Source organism: Podarcis melisellensis (genome assembly GCF_964234715.1).
Source record: "Podarcis melisellensis genome assembly, chromosome: 2".
NCBI lineage: Eukaryota > Metazoa > Chordata > Lepidosauria > Squamata > Lacertidae > Podarcis > Podarcis melisellensis.
In genome coordinates this window covers 47,306,828-47,323,611 of record NC_138529.1, presented here as the reverse complement: position 1 = coordinate 47,323,611, position 16,784 = coordinate 47,306,828, and the positions used below count along the sequence as shown (strand labels likewise).

The 16,784-nt window shown below is 36.7% G+C and overlaps 1 protein-coding gene and 1 long non-coding RNA gene across 3 annotated transcripts in view; one reads left to right on the top strand and one right to left on the bottom strand.

Annotated features, from left to right (window-relative positions):
* The window catches only part of SLIT3 (slit guidance ligand 3), a 396,000-nt gene that overhangs the window by 256,118 nt on the left and 123,098 nt on the right, over nucleotides 1-16,784 (top strand). For both annotated transcript variants that reach the window (XM_081899114.1, XM_081899113.1), the window contains exons 8-12: nucleotides 2,863-3,026; nucleotides 4,301-4,442; nucleotides 9,444-9,515; nucleotides 12,722-12,793; nucleotides 15,900-15,971. In XM_081899114.1, the coding sequence (XP_081755240.1) occupies nucleotides 2,863-3,026; nucleotides 4,301-4,442; nucleotides 9,444-9,515; nucleotides 12,722-12,793; nucleotides 15,900-15,971 (522 nt within the window). The remainder of the gene's footprint in view (nucleotides 1-2,862; nucleotides 3,027-4,300; nucleotides 4,443-9,443; nucleotides 9,516-12,721; nucleotides 12,794-15,899; nucleotides 15,972-16,784) is intronic.
* The window catches only part of LOC309363150, a 413,995-nt gene that overhangs the window by 286,900 nt on the left and 110,311 nt on the right, over nucleotides 1-16,784 (bottom strand). The gene's annotated exons all lie outside the window — the stretch shown is intronic.

The following is a 16,784-nucleotide window of genomic DNA, read 5'->3' as shown; positions in this document are numbered from 1 at the left end:
GATCTGTTTCCCTTTTGATGAGACAGCTATATTTATGCAAAATATTGCCCTGCATTCATTTGCCTTGTTTTCTTAATGTTGACTTTCTTGCTGTAACCAATGAATGAATGGTTACACATATGTTTGTCTGTGTTTTCATATAGATTAAAGGCAGACTAAAAAGACTTTGCAACAATTCACAGACACTCCACTTGTAATAGAGGCCTCTTAAATTACCTATTTATTTATCAAAGGCACATGGTTAAGGCTTGATAGATCCTCTCCCACATGGACTGCTCTCCAGAATGCACACTGTACGTTGCACAATTTTAGCACAAATAATAATGTATTTGCAGTTCAAAACTTGAGTCACTTTGGTCACTGAAAGGGGTAAAAGGGGAGAGGAGCACTTTTATACATCTTTAAGTCTGGTCGATCAAAGAGGAGGAAGGTGGTTATTCCTTTATGATGAATCATTTCAGTCCTGTGTACTTCCCAAAACATTGACTCTCTGAAGCAATTTCTTAGAGGATATAATTGTTTAGGGAAGGTATGGCCAAACTTGGCCCTCCAGATGTTGTTGACCTACAACTCCCATCATCCCTAGCTAACAGGACCAGTGGTCAGGGATGATGTGAATTGTAGTCCCAAAACATCTGGAGGGCTGAGTTTGACCATGCCTTTTTTAGGGAATATACTATTACATCAGTAATTTCATATGTCTGAATGACAATAACAGAATATTATCTTATCAAGTCAGCAGACTTGCAGTGCAACACTGCATGTTTGCCCAGAAGTAAGTCCCATCACATTCAATGGGGCTCACTCCCAGGTAAGTGAGAATACAATTGTGTGTTTGTATCAGTGATGTGGTGGAGCAAAGACAGGCACGGGTGAACTGAAGCCACTTATTTCATGAGAGGAACACTAATGTCAGCTCTTGGGGCACTATTAGACCATATTCTGTATGTTAAATAAACAAAGCATTTCTCGGAGATAAGCCCACCAAAGCTAAGTAAAGTAAATTAGGTTATATTAGCATGCATGGCTAAGGGTTGCATTGCTACTTATTTTTTATACATTTCACACACAAAAATTATGACCAACATATTGCAAAATGTCACAAGGTAGTCAGCAAGTTTTGAGCTCATCAGAAAGAACTCTTCGTCAGACTCAATGTTCAGCAAAGCAGGGGTAAGGGGTGAAAAAAAAGCTGACTTAGTATTCAAACTATAATGTCTGCATTGGTGAAAATTCTAGAAACGGCATGGCTATAGGAGTACTTGCACTTCGGAATTTACCACTACACCACTGCTTTGTACAGACGCTGACACAACTTTGCAATAATTAAGCACCACTATTATTTCTGCTGCCTGCGCGTGAAGTAAAATTGATTAAGTATTCTTACATAGGTAAACAGTTGATTAAACTGTAAATGTAGTGGTACATAACTAACCTTCTCTGGATTGGGACTAACATGTCTTTCAAATCAGAGCTTTACCATGATATTGTTGAAACTCTTTACCTTTTGATGTTATTTTCATGTGTGCGTTGATTAAATTGTAAGTTATTTTATATTTAAAAGAGTATAATGCTTTTCCATAGTCTTCAAGAAGGTACCTCTGTTGTAGTTTTAGAAATATGCAAATGTATTGAAATATTATCATTAGTTAAAAACCATATAATTACACTAGTAAACTATTTAACTGGTTAACAGCCATTAAATATTTCTAAAAAGTCATTTCACTATACAAAGACATTGCCTGAATGAAACTAGTCTCTCTCCTTGTGCCACTAAAACAAATAATTATCCAGTCTTTGATGAACAGATATGTGTGCTTTTAATAGTCTGCCCTGCAGGTCAGGCAACTTAAGCTTTACTGGACAGAGTAAGTAAGTGAATTCTGGAAATTTCCCAGCCGAAAAAGGAGAAAAAAGCCTTGTAGGCCACTAGCAGACATACAAATCTAGAGACTGTCGGCTTAGGCGCCACCACAAACCCAATTGCAACTGTCTTAACATAAGGCTGTCTCACATTCTTAATTTATTTGAGAGATGGGCTAGACTGTGTTTTGCAGCACTTTGTCTTTGTCAGTGCAATATGTAATGTTTGTCTGTCAAAAATGAGTGTTCTGTCCAACCCTGTCCTACTGAAATGACAGTATTGTCATGGGGACTTTGCTTTAATGTCTTCCTGTCATGACTCATAGAATAAAGGATGAAGTATTATTTCCACATTCTGGCTACCTCATTTATCAAATATAGAACTTTTTTATAGACAATACAACACAAGGTAGCTTCAGAGGCTAATGAGAAACTACCTAAATTTCAGTGTATCACTCATCACCTCTCTTGCTAAACTTAAGATGTAGGTATATAGCATCTCTTTGCATGTAGGAAATTGAAGTTGAGATGACTTTCCCCAACATATTGAATTCTTCTATCCGCTACAAATTTCACAATCTAGTGTAAAAAAAGGGGGGGTTTGTTACAATATTACTATCTAAAATACATTGTTGGTTGTTTCATTAATCTCTGGTATTTGCTTCACTTTTTAAACCATTTAGTTTGTGTGTGTGTATATATATTTAAGCCCTATGGCTTATTTACTCAGAAGTACCATTGCATTCACTAGGACTTCATCCAATTAAATGTGTATAGGATCACACCCTTAAGTTACCAAATGGCAGCATCATTATATCCCTGAAAACCTGTGAAGTCTCAGTGCATTGAATACACAAACATTATTATATGACAGTGTACCGCAGTTGAGCTTCAAAATCATTGCTTGTGATAAGACTATGCAAGAGACTAGATTGTTTTATTATGCCTCCATTTTTGAAGACTGCAGATCTGATGGGAATCTTTTTCTATGCATTCTAGACGGCTTCATTCCAATTATTTATACTGTGACTGCCACTTGGCTTGGCTTTCTGATTGGCTGCGTCAGAGGCGATCAGTTGGGCAGTTCACGTTCTGCATGGCACCTGTTCATCTGAGAGGATTTAATGTTGCTGATGTTCAGAAAAAAGAATACGTCTGCTCAGGTAGTATAAATTTATCATTTTGCTTTTTTCTGTTGTTTTCTACTGATGTTCATATTAAGCACTCAATAAATGATTGTAATGTTGCTCCTATTTAAATGTCACTCCTTGCTAGTTCCAGTTCAGCCATGCCCCAAGTAAACTGTGTAATATATTTTAAATCACTATGATTTGTTCAGAGTCTTTTCTGAACTGCTGGTCTGTGTTAACAATTCTGTACTTAAATTGTCTTTTTTCAATTGTGGTCTCATTTCATATTAATGCGAAAGAGTAATTAACAAATAATGGGATGCCTTTTCTCAGGGGAATGCCTTCTGAGCTCTATATCTGACTAGCATACAAATGGAATGAATAAGCAAGTGTATATGTAATGCTAGAGTTTAATTTAACAAACAGTAAGCTTGTGTGTACATTCTGACTGATTGACTGTCTGACTGACTCACTGAAGGAAGAAGTCTGCATTTTGTCCCTAGGTATTATAATTATGAAACTTTGGAACATGTAACCTTTCTTGAAGTCTCCCAACTTATGTGTTTTGGTTGCTGGTTAGATATGATACTTAAACATAGGTAGCATCTGGGAGAAGTTGAACAGACATTTAAACTTGAAATATCAGTTTTTATTGATTGATAGAATAGTAGTTTTTAGGCCACTTTTAGTGTTGAACCTCTGTAAGAGAACATTGTCTAAAATGTTTAGTTAATCATAGACGATGTAACTCACTTGGGTACTTTCTTATTTTTAATGTAAAAGGGTAATAGGTGTGGGTTCCCCTGCTAAGGTTCCCTCCACTCCCTAGTTAGGAAGACCTGGCACAGTCTCCTTGCATTTTTGTTTGTTGAGTAGCATAAAGGATTGGTTTTTAAAAGGGGAAACAATATCCCACATTTTCAGAACTACACTGTGGTGAAGAAAGTTTACAACTTTTTTTGGCTGCAAGCACACCATACATGTAAAGCAGATTGCTAGGAACTTTAGTTTACTCCCACAGACTACAGTCCCCAGCACTCTTAACAAAGTTTAATTCTCAGGCTCCTTTAGGAAAGACACAATAAAGTCAATTGAATGAAGATAGGGTAGGTTCTGAAAACACACATCTCAGGTATTAAAGGCCAGGGCAAAGAGGTACATCTTCAAGTATCTCACTGATGATGTTGTTGTTGTTGTCATCATATTAAACAATGTAGCAAGTAAGCTTTGTTTTACACTGATATAAATGGCAGATTATCACAACACCACATTTTAAAATACTGATATTGATTCCTTTTCTTTCCCAGGTTCACATGCTGAACCTCCATCCTGCAATGCCAATTCCATCAGCTGCCCATCTGCTTGCACTTGTAGCAACAATATTGTGGACTGTCGAGGAAAGGGCTTAACAGAAATCCCAGCCAACCTTCCGGAGAGTATTGTAGAAATGTAAGTGCCACTTTGGCTCTCTCTGCTCTATTCCAGCCAAAGATAGAAAACTCACATGGAGCTTGCTTTTGATTTATTTTATTTTTTACCATCAGTTTATGTCAGTAACCATTTACCAATGGATATTCCGAAATTTACAGTGCAATCCTATTCAGAAGTCCATTGTGTTAAATGGATGATTGAGTGGGATTAATATTCCAATCTGAACTTCTATTGTAAAAGTTGCTTTTATGCATAATATGTGGTTTTTCAGTATGCACCAGGATGCGTAAGAATATGAGGCCTTTGGAATTTGCAAATTCCAAATCTTTTCACCCTGTACTAATATTGTGACATTAACTGAGAAACAATGATCATTTACACTAGCAATCTCCAATAAACTTACAAAGAACAGGTTCTATTCAATGAAGTTATCCATCAATGCAGAATGTCTGCCTCTGCAACAGAACTGTCTCTCCCCATCAGCGCCTCATGTGTCCCCCACACTCTTCTCAGATCTGTTCCAGATGATAGAGGGAACCTCAAAACAGATTTGGAGAGGACATAGAGGGCATGCAAGGAGAAGTGAAGAAGAAGATGTCATTGTAACAAGACAATATTATTTGATACAAGCCATTAGTAGTAGTAGTAGTAGTAGTAGTAGTAGTAGTAGTAGTAGTATGCTGCCCTATACCCGTATGTCTCACTGTAAATGAATCCAGCATTGCTCATCCTTTCAAACTCTTCCCCTTGCCCCTCTGTTATGGAATTTACAATGAGTGGATATCGGAAATATTTCTGGTCGTGGTGCCTAGAATTTGGAATAGACTCCCAATCACCAGTCTTATTTTGGGATTCAAGATGACCTTAAGAGATTAGAGAACTGGGCCAAAACTACAAAATGAATTTCAATAGGGACTAATGTAAAGTTTTGTACTTAGGCAGGAAAACCCCGCTGCACAAATATAAGATAGGGGACACCTGACGTGCCAGTAGTCCATGTGAAAATGATCTATTGCAAGTTTAACATGAGTCAACAAGTGTGATGCAGCAGCAAAAAAAGCTAATGCTATTCTAGGCTTCATTGATATAACTATTGTGTCCCAATCAAGGGAAGTCATAGTACTGCTCTGTTCTGTCAGACTATACCTAAACTACTTAAGCTGGATATTGAGAAGTTGTGCAGAGGAGTTTTTAAGCAGATGTTGAATGGCCATCTGTCATGGATGCTTTAGTTGAGATTCCTGCATAGAAGGGGGTTGGACTAAATGACCCTTAGGGTCCCTTCTAACTCTTCAGTTCTATGATTATATGACTCTATAGCATGTAGATAGAAGTTTAGAAATATTCATGAATTTGTGCTGCAAATTGAAGAACTTGGCATTCATGGCAATACCCCAAGGTTCCAAAGTTCAATTATTTTACTTTCACAAAAGAGCAAATTTTAGTTTATCACAATGTATGTGAAACCTCTGTTTTTTAAAAACGTCACTCAAGTACTTTCTGCCTAAGACTTAGATAATAAGGGTCTGGGGTTGGATTTTTAGTAACATGTGCCTTACTGTTTCTCCATATGACTAAATGATGGGAACATCGAAAGATTGTTGAGATCTGCCTTACAGATAGAATGATATGCTGCAGCTGTACTACCAAATGCTGAAATTGAATTTCATCGAAATCAAATATGACTATTGTTGCATTTAATGTGTATGCATCTACATTTCATCTGCTGGGAGTATTTTTTGTTGTTGTCATTGGGAGGGGATCTAATGAATAGCAATAGGGACATTTCATTGTGCAGTAATATGTCCTTTCAAAAAAAATCATTTGAACTCACCTTTAGAAAGTGCAACTTTATTTTAGAGTGCTGCAGTCTCATGCCTTTTGTGGATTGTGTTTTCCTATGTGGACATAATTATGTGATGCCATTATTAACTTACTTGGTTAGTTGGTCTTCTATCCTCCCACATGGCTGGGGAAGGAAATATATTAGTATCTCAATCTGTGCATAGTGATAGTGAGGATCAAATATGCTCAAATATATTTCCACCTGCCTGGTCCCATTTTCACACTTCTGGAAAGACAACTAGTAACTTGGAGCTTGCCAGAGAGCCCTCAAAGTTAGGACAGGAGCGGATTTACTGTGCCTACATCAAGCTACTAATAGGCTGTACAATTTTACAACTGTGTAAGTTGTAATTGTTTTCATGCCTTCAATTTAATAAACATATTGAAATTTAAATATTGAAATATGACAGTATTCGAAGGCATGGTAGGTTGCCATGTAGTCGTTTACTACCTGATAAATACATCAATGCAGAACTGGAAGAAAAGCACACTTGGCATGGTTCCAGCGATATACCTGACATTGTGGCTCACATAAATCACTTTCCTTGGGCAAACTGCTGATTCTCTGGGGCAATGGGATTCTGCAGCAAGCCTGAACACTTTGCTTTATGAAAAGGTACACAATGACAGCTGTTGTCTCCTGCACATTATATATTTCGCTCACATTGCCTTCATTCAACCCACCACATCCTCCACATTTGTCTCAGTAATCATTTATTTTTAAATTTTCTACTTGTTCTTTGAGGTAAGGGGGATTATATGGACATCAGTAACCAATCAATTTTCTTTTCTTCCCAGCAGTGGTAGCCAACCCCTTCTGTACACTTTCCCTCTAACATAATTTATTTATGGTTACCAATAATTTTACTTGCTCACTAGTAGCATGGTTGGCTGGATCAGACTCATTTCCTGGCTCTTAATTCTCTCTCCACCATGTTCTAACTGTTTAATTTTTTTTCTGCCACATTGGGGAAATTACCACCTTTCTCTCTGCTGCTACCAGAAGCAATGCACCAATAGGTGGCAAATATAGTTAATACATACTAAAATGGGAATGTTTGGTGTCAGAAGGTGAGCTAGCAGGGGTAGAACAGATATTAAAGTGATGGTTCCTGCCTTCTCTCTCTGTGCCAGTTCACACTCATGCACATTACTTGATGCCTTATCATATAATGACTTAAAGGCAGATGTGTGGACTCCATTTACCAACATTCTGCTTTAATTGACCACACGTGATTTGTTATCATTTGAGATCGCAAATTCAAACACAGTGCTTTCCAACGGAAAACTTTTGTTCTTTCCACAGTGGTTGATATATGATAGCCCATTCAGTGATGGAAGTCATTAACATATGCTGCAATCCTCAAGTGTTGACAGTGCATGTCTGAATCACTCCTGGCCCCTGCTGCATGCCAGAGAGTGGATGCTACTCTATAGCCACTCTATTCAACTTCAGGCTGAAGAGATAATGAGCCCTAATACATCCTGGCATTGCCCAATGAGCAATTAGGTTTCTGCTCTGGAAATGCTTCAGCAAGGCCAAATACACTGATATGATCACATCAGGCACTGTGGCATGTCCACTTATCCATACATGCACATTTGTGTCTTCTACTAAATACTTGGAGCAGACTATCCCTTTGATCCTGCTTTGCCTTCCTTGTTGCATCAATTACAGTACATAATGTACTGAAAACATGTATTTAATTTCATCCCCTACTTTCTCTAAAATGTACTTTTAGAAGCTATTGTCTTCCAAAAAGAGGCCATCTAGCCATGCTACCCAGAAAGGTGCAACCAGAGAACATGACAAGCTTGCTTACTTATTTTACCAATCTGGCCTACAGGTTATTTACAGTTTCCTACTATGGAAGGGATGAGCTCTGACACTTCCAAAAGAGAGCACAGCACTGCTTGTTAATAGAGCAAGGCTCTCTCATTTGTAGACTCCACTTACTTGACAGCTAAAAATTATCAGTACTGATGCCTCATTCTTTTTTCTGTCTGGTTTAATGATTTGTCTGTGTTACAAACAATTAGGCCACAGTAACATAGCTGTCTTGACAAACGATTAGGCCACAGTAACATAGCTGTTATCTAACATGTTGTTCAAACTGGGAAAATTATAGTAAGCTGCTCACATTACCAAACTTAGTAACATTTCCCCCTTTTCCACCAGCTGGAACCTACATTGATATGAATGTCTTACTTAATCAGCAATCAGTATTACTCTATATGGTTTTGTTGCTCCCAGTAATGTGATCTGGTTTTAGAAAAGCTGTGTTAGGTACTCTTTTTATATATACATACCTGCATTGCGGTCTTACCATGTGTGAAGTGTTCAGGTGCCAGCTAAGGTGATGACAAAAAGTGCTGAACCTTGAGATTGATCCGGACAGAATTCCAGGTGGAGTTTTGACCCTAGAAGATCATTTGTCACCTTAAGTGCATCTTTCTTTTTCCTTGCTGTTTTCAGCCATTTTGTTGAGTGTCTGGTCTAAGCCAGAGCATACACGGACTTGCTCTTAATGTTCAGAGAAATATCTTTGAATCCATCAGGCTGCTCTGCACTCTCTTCAGGCTTTGCTGTTTTATTAGAGAGAGTGAAGGAAATTGCTCTTGTCCTTTGACCTGAACAGTTGTTGAAGCCTTAAAAATAAAGCTCCCAAAGGGCAAAGTAGCTGTTTCTTGGCAGAATAAAACAAATCATTGAATTGTAAGACTGGAAGGTACCTTCAAGGGCATCTCTTCACACAGTTCACTGTACATAAACTATTTGAAGTAGTTTATAAATGGTTGTAGACTACATTATAGACAATTCTTGTTTGTGCTAAAAGCTCAGAGCCATTCTGGACTTTTCCTGGATTTGTTTTTAACATCTGGCCAGACTTCTGTTGGTAATAAGAACAGGGAAAGTAATATTGACAATGAACTCATATTACTATTTATAGAAAGCTTATGGGATAGTCTACTCCTCCCACACCCCCATCTTTAGAACACATGATGATGATATCTGCTTTGCTTTTGCCTAGAATCTTGAGAAGTTTTAATAGCATTTAAATATTTGTTTTGTTTTTTGTGGTTTTAAGTGTCAGGTATATTTAAAAATAAATACTAAAGATTTATCCTGTGGCTTTGCCTTTTTGGTATTAATGTGTTTAATTCTCTTTGTAGCCGCTTGGAGCAGAATTCTATCAAAAACATTCCTCCTGGAGCTTTCTCACAGTACAAGAAATTAAAAAGAATGTAAGTATTTTAAGTAGTTTAATACAGTATATAAAATATTTTCAATGCTTGCAGCTGATAAGCTACTTTCCCGTGAGGCAGGCAAATGGGCAAGCTGCTATTTATGCAACTGGAAGGACCTCCAGAGCAACATGTATCATGGCAATAAATATCACCTGCACATAGGCTGTTCTTGAATACAGTCAATCATACCAGTTCATGTTCTTCTAGCTTTTACTTCAGGACCAGATCTGATCTGAAAGCAACAACAATAACTAAGTTGCTGACATGAAAGAGGATAGGAAAACATCTCATGAACATGTAGAACTGGATCCAGCTAATGCATTTGTGGCACTATCAGTTTGATACCAATGCATATGGTATAAGGCCCATGTGAATGGCACCAATAATATTTTTATTTAGGACAGTGTGGGTAACAATGCATGACAGTTAAGCCATTAATAACAGCTCTATCTGCTTCTATCACATTACTGTCCTTATCATGAAATGCATTTTCTTGGAGGAAACTGGGTTATGTTTTTCTTCCTATTTCTAGTTTTAAGCAACTGGCTTAGAGCTGAAAAGGCAGTTCTTGTAAGAGCAATTTGCAAATACATATAGTAGTATTGTGCTTTTTATGTTTGATAGGAAATAGATTTAATCTCCATGTAAGTATAGTGAGGTTGGGGTTCTTTTTGTAATACATCTATGCCAGTGTTAGCCTGGGAAACACTCAACAACTTCAATACAATTACGTACTTTAAATTGCTGTCAGTAGCAAAAGAAGGCAAAGCATGGCTAAGTTTATGTTCAAATCTACTAGGAAAATGTCAGAGAAAGTCACTAGCAGGCCTGCTGGTGTTTCATTTGGTTTCAAAGCAATAATACATACTTGATGGTGAGTGGAACAGATTCCAGATTATTATTATTTTTTAAATGTTGGAACTTCCTGGGACTTAAGCCCTGTTGTCTATAGTGGGGCTTATTTAGAAAAAGATATGTAGGTGCTGGCTACTTCAAAAGCTTCAGCTTTTCTGAAATTACCAATCTCGGGCTACTTTGCAGCATCATAAAGAAACCCTACTGTTTATGAATAAGGCTGCATAAGGTACCTCATATACTATGACTGATACACACACCCAGCATCTAAGAAATTATGCTACTGCCAAGAGACTCTTCTGTGGAATTGGTTGCATTCTCTTCCAAGTTAACCTTTTTAGAAGGATGACAGAAGTGATAAAACAAGCACAGCAAAACAAACAGAACTATTCCTCATTTCTTGTATTTTCAGCATAGGCAGTTTATTATTAGAAATCAATTCCATATGAATATTACAGAACAGAAATTTCATGAAATATTTCAGGAAAAGGCTAATCTGCATCTTATAATAGATAAAAAAACTTTTTAATGATTTAAAATCTGTAAACCAAAGTATAAAATACTGAGGTAATTGTAGGTGCAGATTTCAGGCTGTCACAGACACTGGGGTCTGTGTTAATAGTATAGCATGCTTTGCTGCTGCACTATTATAATGGTTTAAAAGCTACGAAATTGTGTGGTACCAGGTGTATGTCAAAAAATCAGGCCTGCGCATATGCTACTCAATATATACAGTATAATTACAGGTTGTGGAGATTGCTTATTTTGTAAAGAGATTTCAAAGGTTGTCTGAGAATAAATGCAACCTTTGAAATTATTGCAAATATGTAGGGAGCCTATCTCAAAGCGAATAAAAAGTGTGTGTGTTTTACAGTGGTAAAATTGAAAATCAAAGTTACAAAAGGTGGTATTCTCATCAAATCCACAAACAAGAGTTTTATTTACAAACTTGTATGGGTCTAAATAAATTGCTTCTGTTCTGTAATAATTCTAAGCTGTTAGTGAAAATTTGAATGCCAGTTAAAAACACTCTGTTTAAAAACTTTTAACCACTGAAGTGAATTTAAAGAGTGAGTCTTTTAAACTCACAAGAAGGAGAAAGGGATTGACAATCAATCCTTATTAAGGAACAGCGAATGGGGTGTCAGAAATGCAATTATAATGAGGGATGATCTGTTTATTGCAGGGACTCTACCAGGTTGGCCATGTGTCCTACTTTAAGGACAATCCTCTCTTTTGAAGGGTTGTCAGGGTACAATTCTCTGTTTGAGGGTTGTCTAGTTTAAGTCTGGTTTAAAAATAAATATTCATTAAAAAAGAGAACAGGAGCATTGAAGTTGTCTACTGACAGCAGCAATTGGTCAGTAGACTGAATTACACAAGTCACCTGGTGTCCTCACTATACTGAGATGTATTGTATTTCTGTTTGAAATATAATAATTATTTCTAAATTTGCATCTGTATACCCCATATGTAAATTTTATGCACATTTGTATCCTTTTGTGTTGATGCAGATTTTCTCTTTGTTAGCAATGCATAACTATCCACCCTATAGCTTCCAGCACTCCTGTAAGTTAAAGCCCAACCTCCCAGTACCAGGGAGAGAGAATTGGCTTTTCACAGTGCAACACATACTGCTTTACACAAATACACATACTATTTGTTTCTTTTATCCATGTTTCTTTTGTGAGTTCAAATATGAGATAAAGGAGCTTGGAAACTTAGAGAGTTCCTTCCCTTTTTCTGCCTACCTATAAATGGGTTTTCATGCTATGCAATCCTATACATGTTCACCCAGAGGTAAACCCCACTGAGTTCAATCAGACATACTCCCAGGTAAGTGTGTGTAGGATTGCAGATGTATTCAGTGTTTGCATTTATATATAGGGTTTATAGAAATATAAATGGAATTCCAGTGTAATCATTTAGGCAGGTTTCCTTGTGTTTTATGACCCTCTTAGAAAAAATATGTGTTATGTTTATAAATATGCAACAGAGAATTTACTAGATGGAGAGTTCTCGCTATCCTTTTAACCACTGCTAGATTTTTTAGTTCAGCCATGTATTGCTCATATAGAAAATATAGAACCGTATATGAAGGTCAGTATAGTTGTATGAGCTATAATTAAGATAGTAGTGATGCTACCCTTAAAATGAAGTTCATTGTACCATAGTCACTATGTGTTCAGTGAATTCACATCTCTCTTTCCACAGGATTAAGAACTTTAAGTGGAGCAGAACTGTGTGCTGCTGTTATCTAAAGATAAATCATTTTTAAAAGCTTAGGGCGCATTGGTAAATTGTGTTTTCATGAGTACCTTGTCTTCTTCCCTTGTGTATCCTTACAGTGATATCAGCAAGAATCAAATATCGGATATTGCATCAGATGCTTTTCAGGGCTTGAAATCACTCACCTCGCTGTAAGTAGAGGGTAACCTTGGATAGGAGATTTGGAGAGTCTTAAAAATAAATAGATCAAGTATTGGTTGGCGATGCTTTCCTTTTCCCAGTGCAATTGTCACCTTGTGAGAAGAACCTAATCTTTCTTAAATTGGAAATTGATCAGACAGACTTGAAGGTGCCATTGTTTATGCAACTCGTAGATGCCTTTTATAGATGAATACCCTATGAAGGTTAGAGATTTAGGCCTCTAAAAAACCCAGTGTACTCTTTGTATATTTCTTTTACTTAGTGTCAAAAACAGTGTTGGTAGTAACAACAGTTAATCTCTATTCCTTGAAACTTGTTGCCAGAGGACAGCCTTCTAGAGCAGCTTTTCTGCAACCAGAGTTGCAGACTTGGAAGGGGAAAACTTTGCCGTGTGAGTTGCACAGTAGGATCTTTGGATTCAAGCCAAAATTATTCCATTATTTAGTTACATTTAAACAGTTCCTTGTCCTGTTATTTACTATTGTATGTCTTCTTTTAATTTATGATACATGATGTCCTGATCACTGTAGGTTGTAATCAGACACCCACCCATCACAAAATTGTGAATGATGGTGCAGAACTGTGTCTATTAATCTGATAGGCAAGTTTGAAGCTTGTTCACTACAACTGCTAAATGTGTCTAATGATCCAACACTTAACAGTTCTCTAAAATCTGCTTTGTTCTCATTTTCATGGTTTGAATAGCAGTAATTGATTGTAATATTGAAATTTCCAGGACAGGGTTTTTTTCTGTAATAGCAATGACCATTAAAAATTATTTGCTAATCTATACTGCTTCTTGAACAAGCGCTGTTATAATGAGTTTCTTTATCTTTGAGTTAAGAAATATGTAGGATTAGCTTGCTTTTTTTCAAATGTTGATCAAGAGTAGGGGCTAAAGAGACTTTGTGTTATGTGAATTCTCTCATAGCCCTGAATGTGCTAACAAAACTAAAATAAATTTCATTTAATTCAGTGGGGTATTTAGTGAATTAGTATTGGATTTGAAATGAGCATTAGTTTCTTCTTTCTTTCATTATATTTATAGCTTGGGATATGTTACAGCTGTTTCACTGAAATGATATATCACTGTCCCCAAGGTCTCTCAATCTTTTGCACACTGTGTCTAAGACTTCTGGGTGCCAGTAGGCTTTCTGCACATTTAATTTGGCTGTCCCACAGCAAAGAAGGCCTTTTCCAGACTGTCTGGAGACATTTCACATGATGTGTCAAACCAGTTCTCAGATTTGGGCTGACAAGAGAATTTATTTCAGATATGTATAAGATGTTAAATTGTTTCCCCTTCTGATTCAACTCATTTTTAAAAGATAGATTAGCTTGGATCCAAATACATCATGGTGGTTAGCCTTTGGCATGTCATTCACAACTACATTATCACCTAATGAGTGAAGGTGTGTTATCGTTTTTTGTGGGGATGCCAGAGATGAAGGAAGATGTTGTTGAATGATTCTGATGATAGAGCATTGCAGTAATCATTTTTACCTTGAATTATTTGGCTAGGATTTGTTCAATTATTCTAGAAACATAATGTTTGTTCCTTACGGTATCTAATATCCAGAGCAGTTGTTAGCTAACATTCCTTCAACTTTTTCTTAGCATAAGCCAATGCATGCCTCTTAAGCTTTTACCACTACTCTTAGCATTTCCTTCTGGAACTTGTAACGTATTTCAGATCCTTTTTGAAAGCTAAATAGATGACTTTAGATTATGCTAATCTAACACTTAAATAGAATGTTTAAAACTACTCCTGAATAATGAGCCAAAATGTACTAGAAAATGCTGATAGAGCAAAACATTGGGCATTGATATCCAGCAAAACAAAAAGAAAGAAAAGGGAACATTTGTGAAGCAACCACCATATACTCTTTCTTACCATTTTTCACTGCCCCCAGCGCACAATGAAAAAGGTTATAAGATACGCAAAAATCCATTTTGAAAATCACACTGTGGTGTGAGTGGTCTTTTTGCTTCTGGGTTGTGACACTCAGCTGCATTGATGGGCATGTGCAATGCTAAATATAGTAGAGCAGTGCTGTCTCCTTTAGGAATTGTCATCTCAACAGGACAGGCTCTGAGATCCTAATGCAAACATTTCTTCAGCAGGTCTCCAAATTCTTTTCTTGCTTTCCTTGAATTCAAATCCCAAATCTTTCCCCCAGTAACATTCTTATTTGCTCTTCAATACCGGACGTTTATTTGGGAGTAAGCACCATTTAGCACAATTACAGATAGGTAGCCGTGTTGGTCTGCCATAGTCAAAACAAAAAAATTCCTTCCAGTAGCACCTTAAAGACCAACTAAGTTAGTTCTTGGTATGAGCTTTCGTGTGCATGCACACGAAAGAAGAAGTGTGCATGCACACGAAAGCTCATACCAAGAACTAACTTAGTTGGTCTTTAAGGTGCTACTGGAAGGAATTTTTTTTGTTTTGACATTTAGCACAATGTGATTTATTTATGATAAAACATACATAGGATTGCATTGAATATAAGTGAAGTAAGTTGCCGCTGCCTCATAATGCAAATATGAAAGTTGTCTCCAATTTTGGTTTGTATATGGGAAGTTTGCCTGTGCATTCACTTTAGTCTTGGAGGTAATATCCTCTTTCCTTATCCATCAGTATCCCCGAGCAATTGATGATAACTTTAGATCCCAAAACAGTTTTTTTAGTTTTATTTGTTCAACTTTTCAAAAATTGATGTCACTTTATTTTCTCATATATGTTTATAGGCTAGAGAGGCTAAGATACATAAATGAAATTTTCACTCCCATTTAACCACCCCACTAAGCCTAAATGATAAACCAAAAATTGATGCAGAGCAAACACGATCTTGAAAATGTTTCATGACATAAATAAAGCAGGTAACAATCCTTTATTCAATTTTCAAAAGTTTTTTCCAAACATTTAATTTACCTCTCCAAATGCAAGTCTTATTTTATTAATAGCTAGCAGTTTAAGTGAACTAACTCTTGATAAAGAAGGAGAATGATAGAAAAATTAATGTGGCTAAACATAAGATTTGTTGTAAGTAGTGCACCTTTGCACTATTTAATTTGCCTCTTCGTATTTTTCAGAGTGCTGTATGGAAATAAGATCACAGAGATTCCCAAGGGTCTTTTTGATGGGCTCGTGTCTCTACAGTTGCTGTGAGTATTATCCTTACTTCTTTTGTTGTTATAAAACTTCACAGATATTTATTGCTCTAATTTCAGCTAGCAGAAGCAGGCTGGTTACTTTGTGCACTGAAAATTAATTGAAGACCATTATTCCTATGTGGTAAGACTGGTATGCGAAGCCAGCAGAATTTCAAATGTCGTAATTATATTGGCAAAGTAGTCTTAGTTTATTAGTAATTTATGTCTAGCTTGAAGTCCTATTGAAGTCCTAGCTTGAAATTCTCTTTTGGGACAAAGCATTAACTACTAGTCAAGTGCAATCAGCGAGAGAACAGAAAATTTGTTTAGCAGTTTTCCCAAGAGCTGTGCGTTAACATCACAAGTACATTCTAGTATAACTAATAGAGAGCTATTTCATAGTAGTATAGCAATATAAGCAGTCAGAAAGTAAAGGGAAAATGTTGTTTTTTTCTGCATAGAAAAGTATAAGGGACATTGCTTTACCATTTCAGGTTCATGATCTTCATAGAAACTTCATGCATTAGGTACTTTTGTTTCTTTAAAATGTTGAAAAAGAGATAAGTGAAGATTATTTGAAAGTGTTATTTGAGGCCAGAATTCCATAGTCCAGTGCTTGACAACACTGTTCAATTGATCAGATGCGTCTCAACCTCAGTAACTTAATTTGCTTCCTATAACAATTCCAGGTGGCCCAATATTTCAACCCTAATCCTCTCCAAATGCATAAAAAAGAGATGGATTTTCAGTTTGTGGTGAAAGCTGAACAATGGTGTTGTAAATCAGAGGGAGGAATATTCAATGAGGAAGGTACTACTGTTGAGT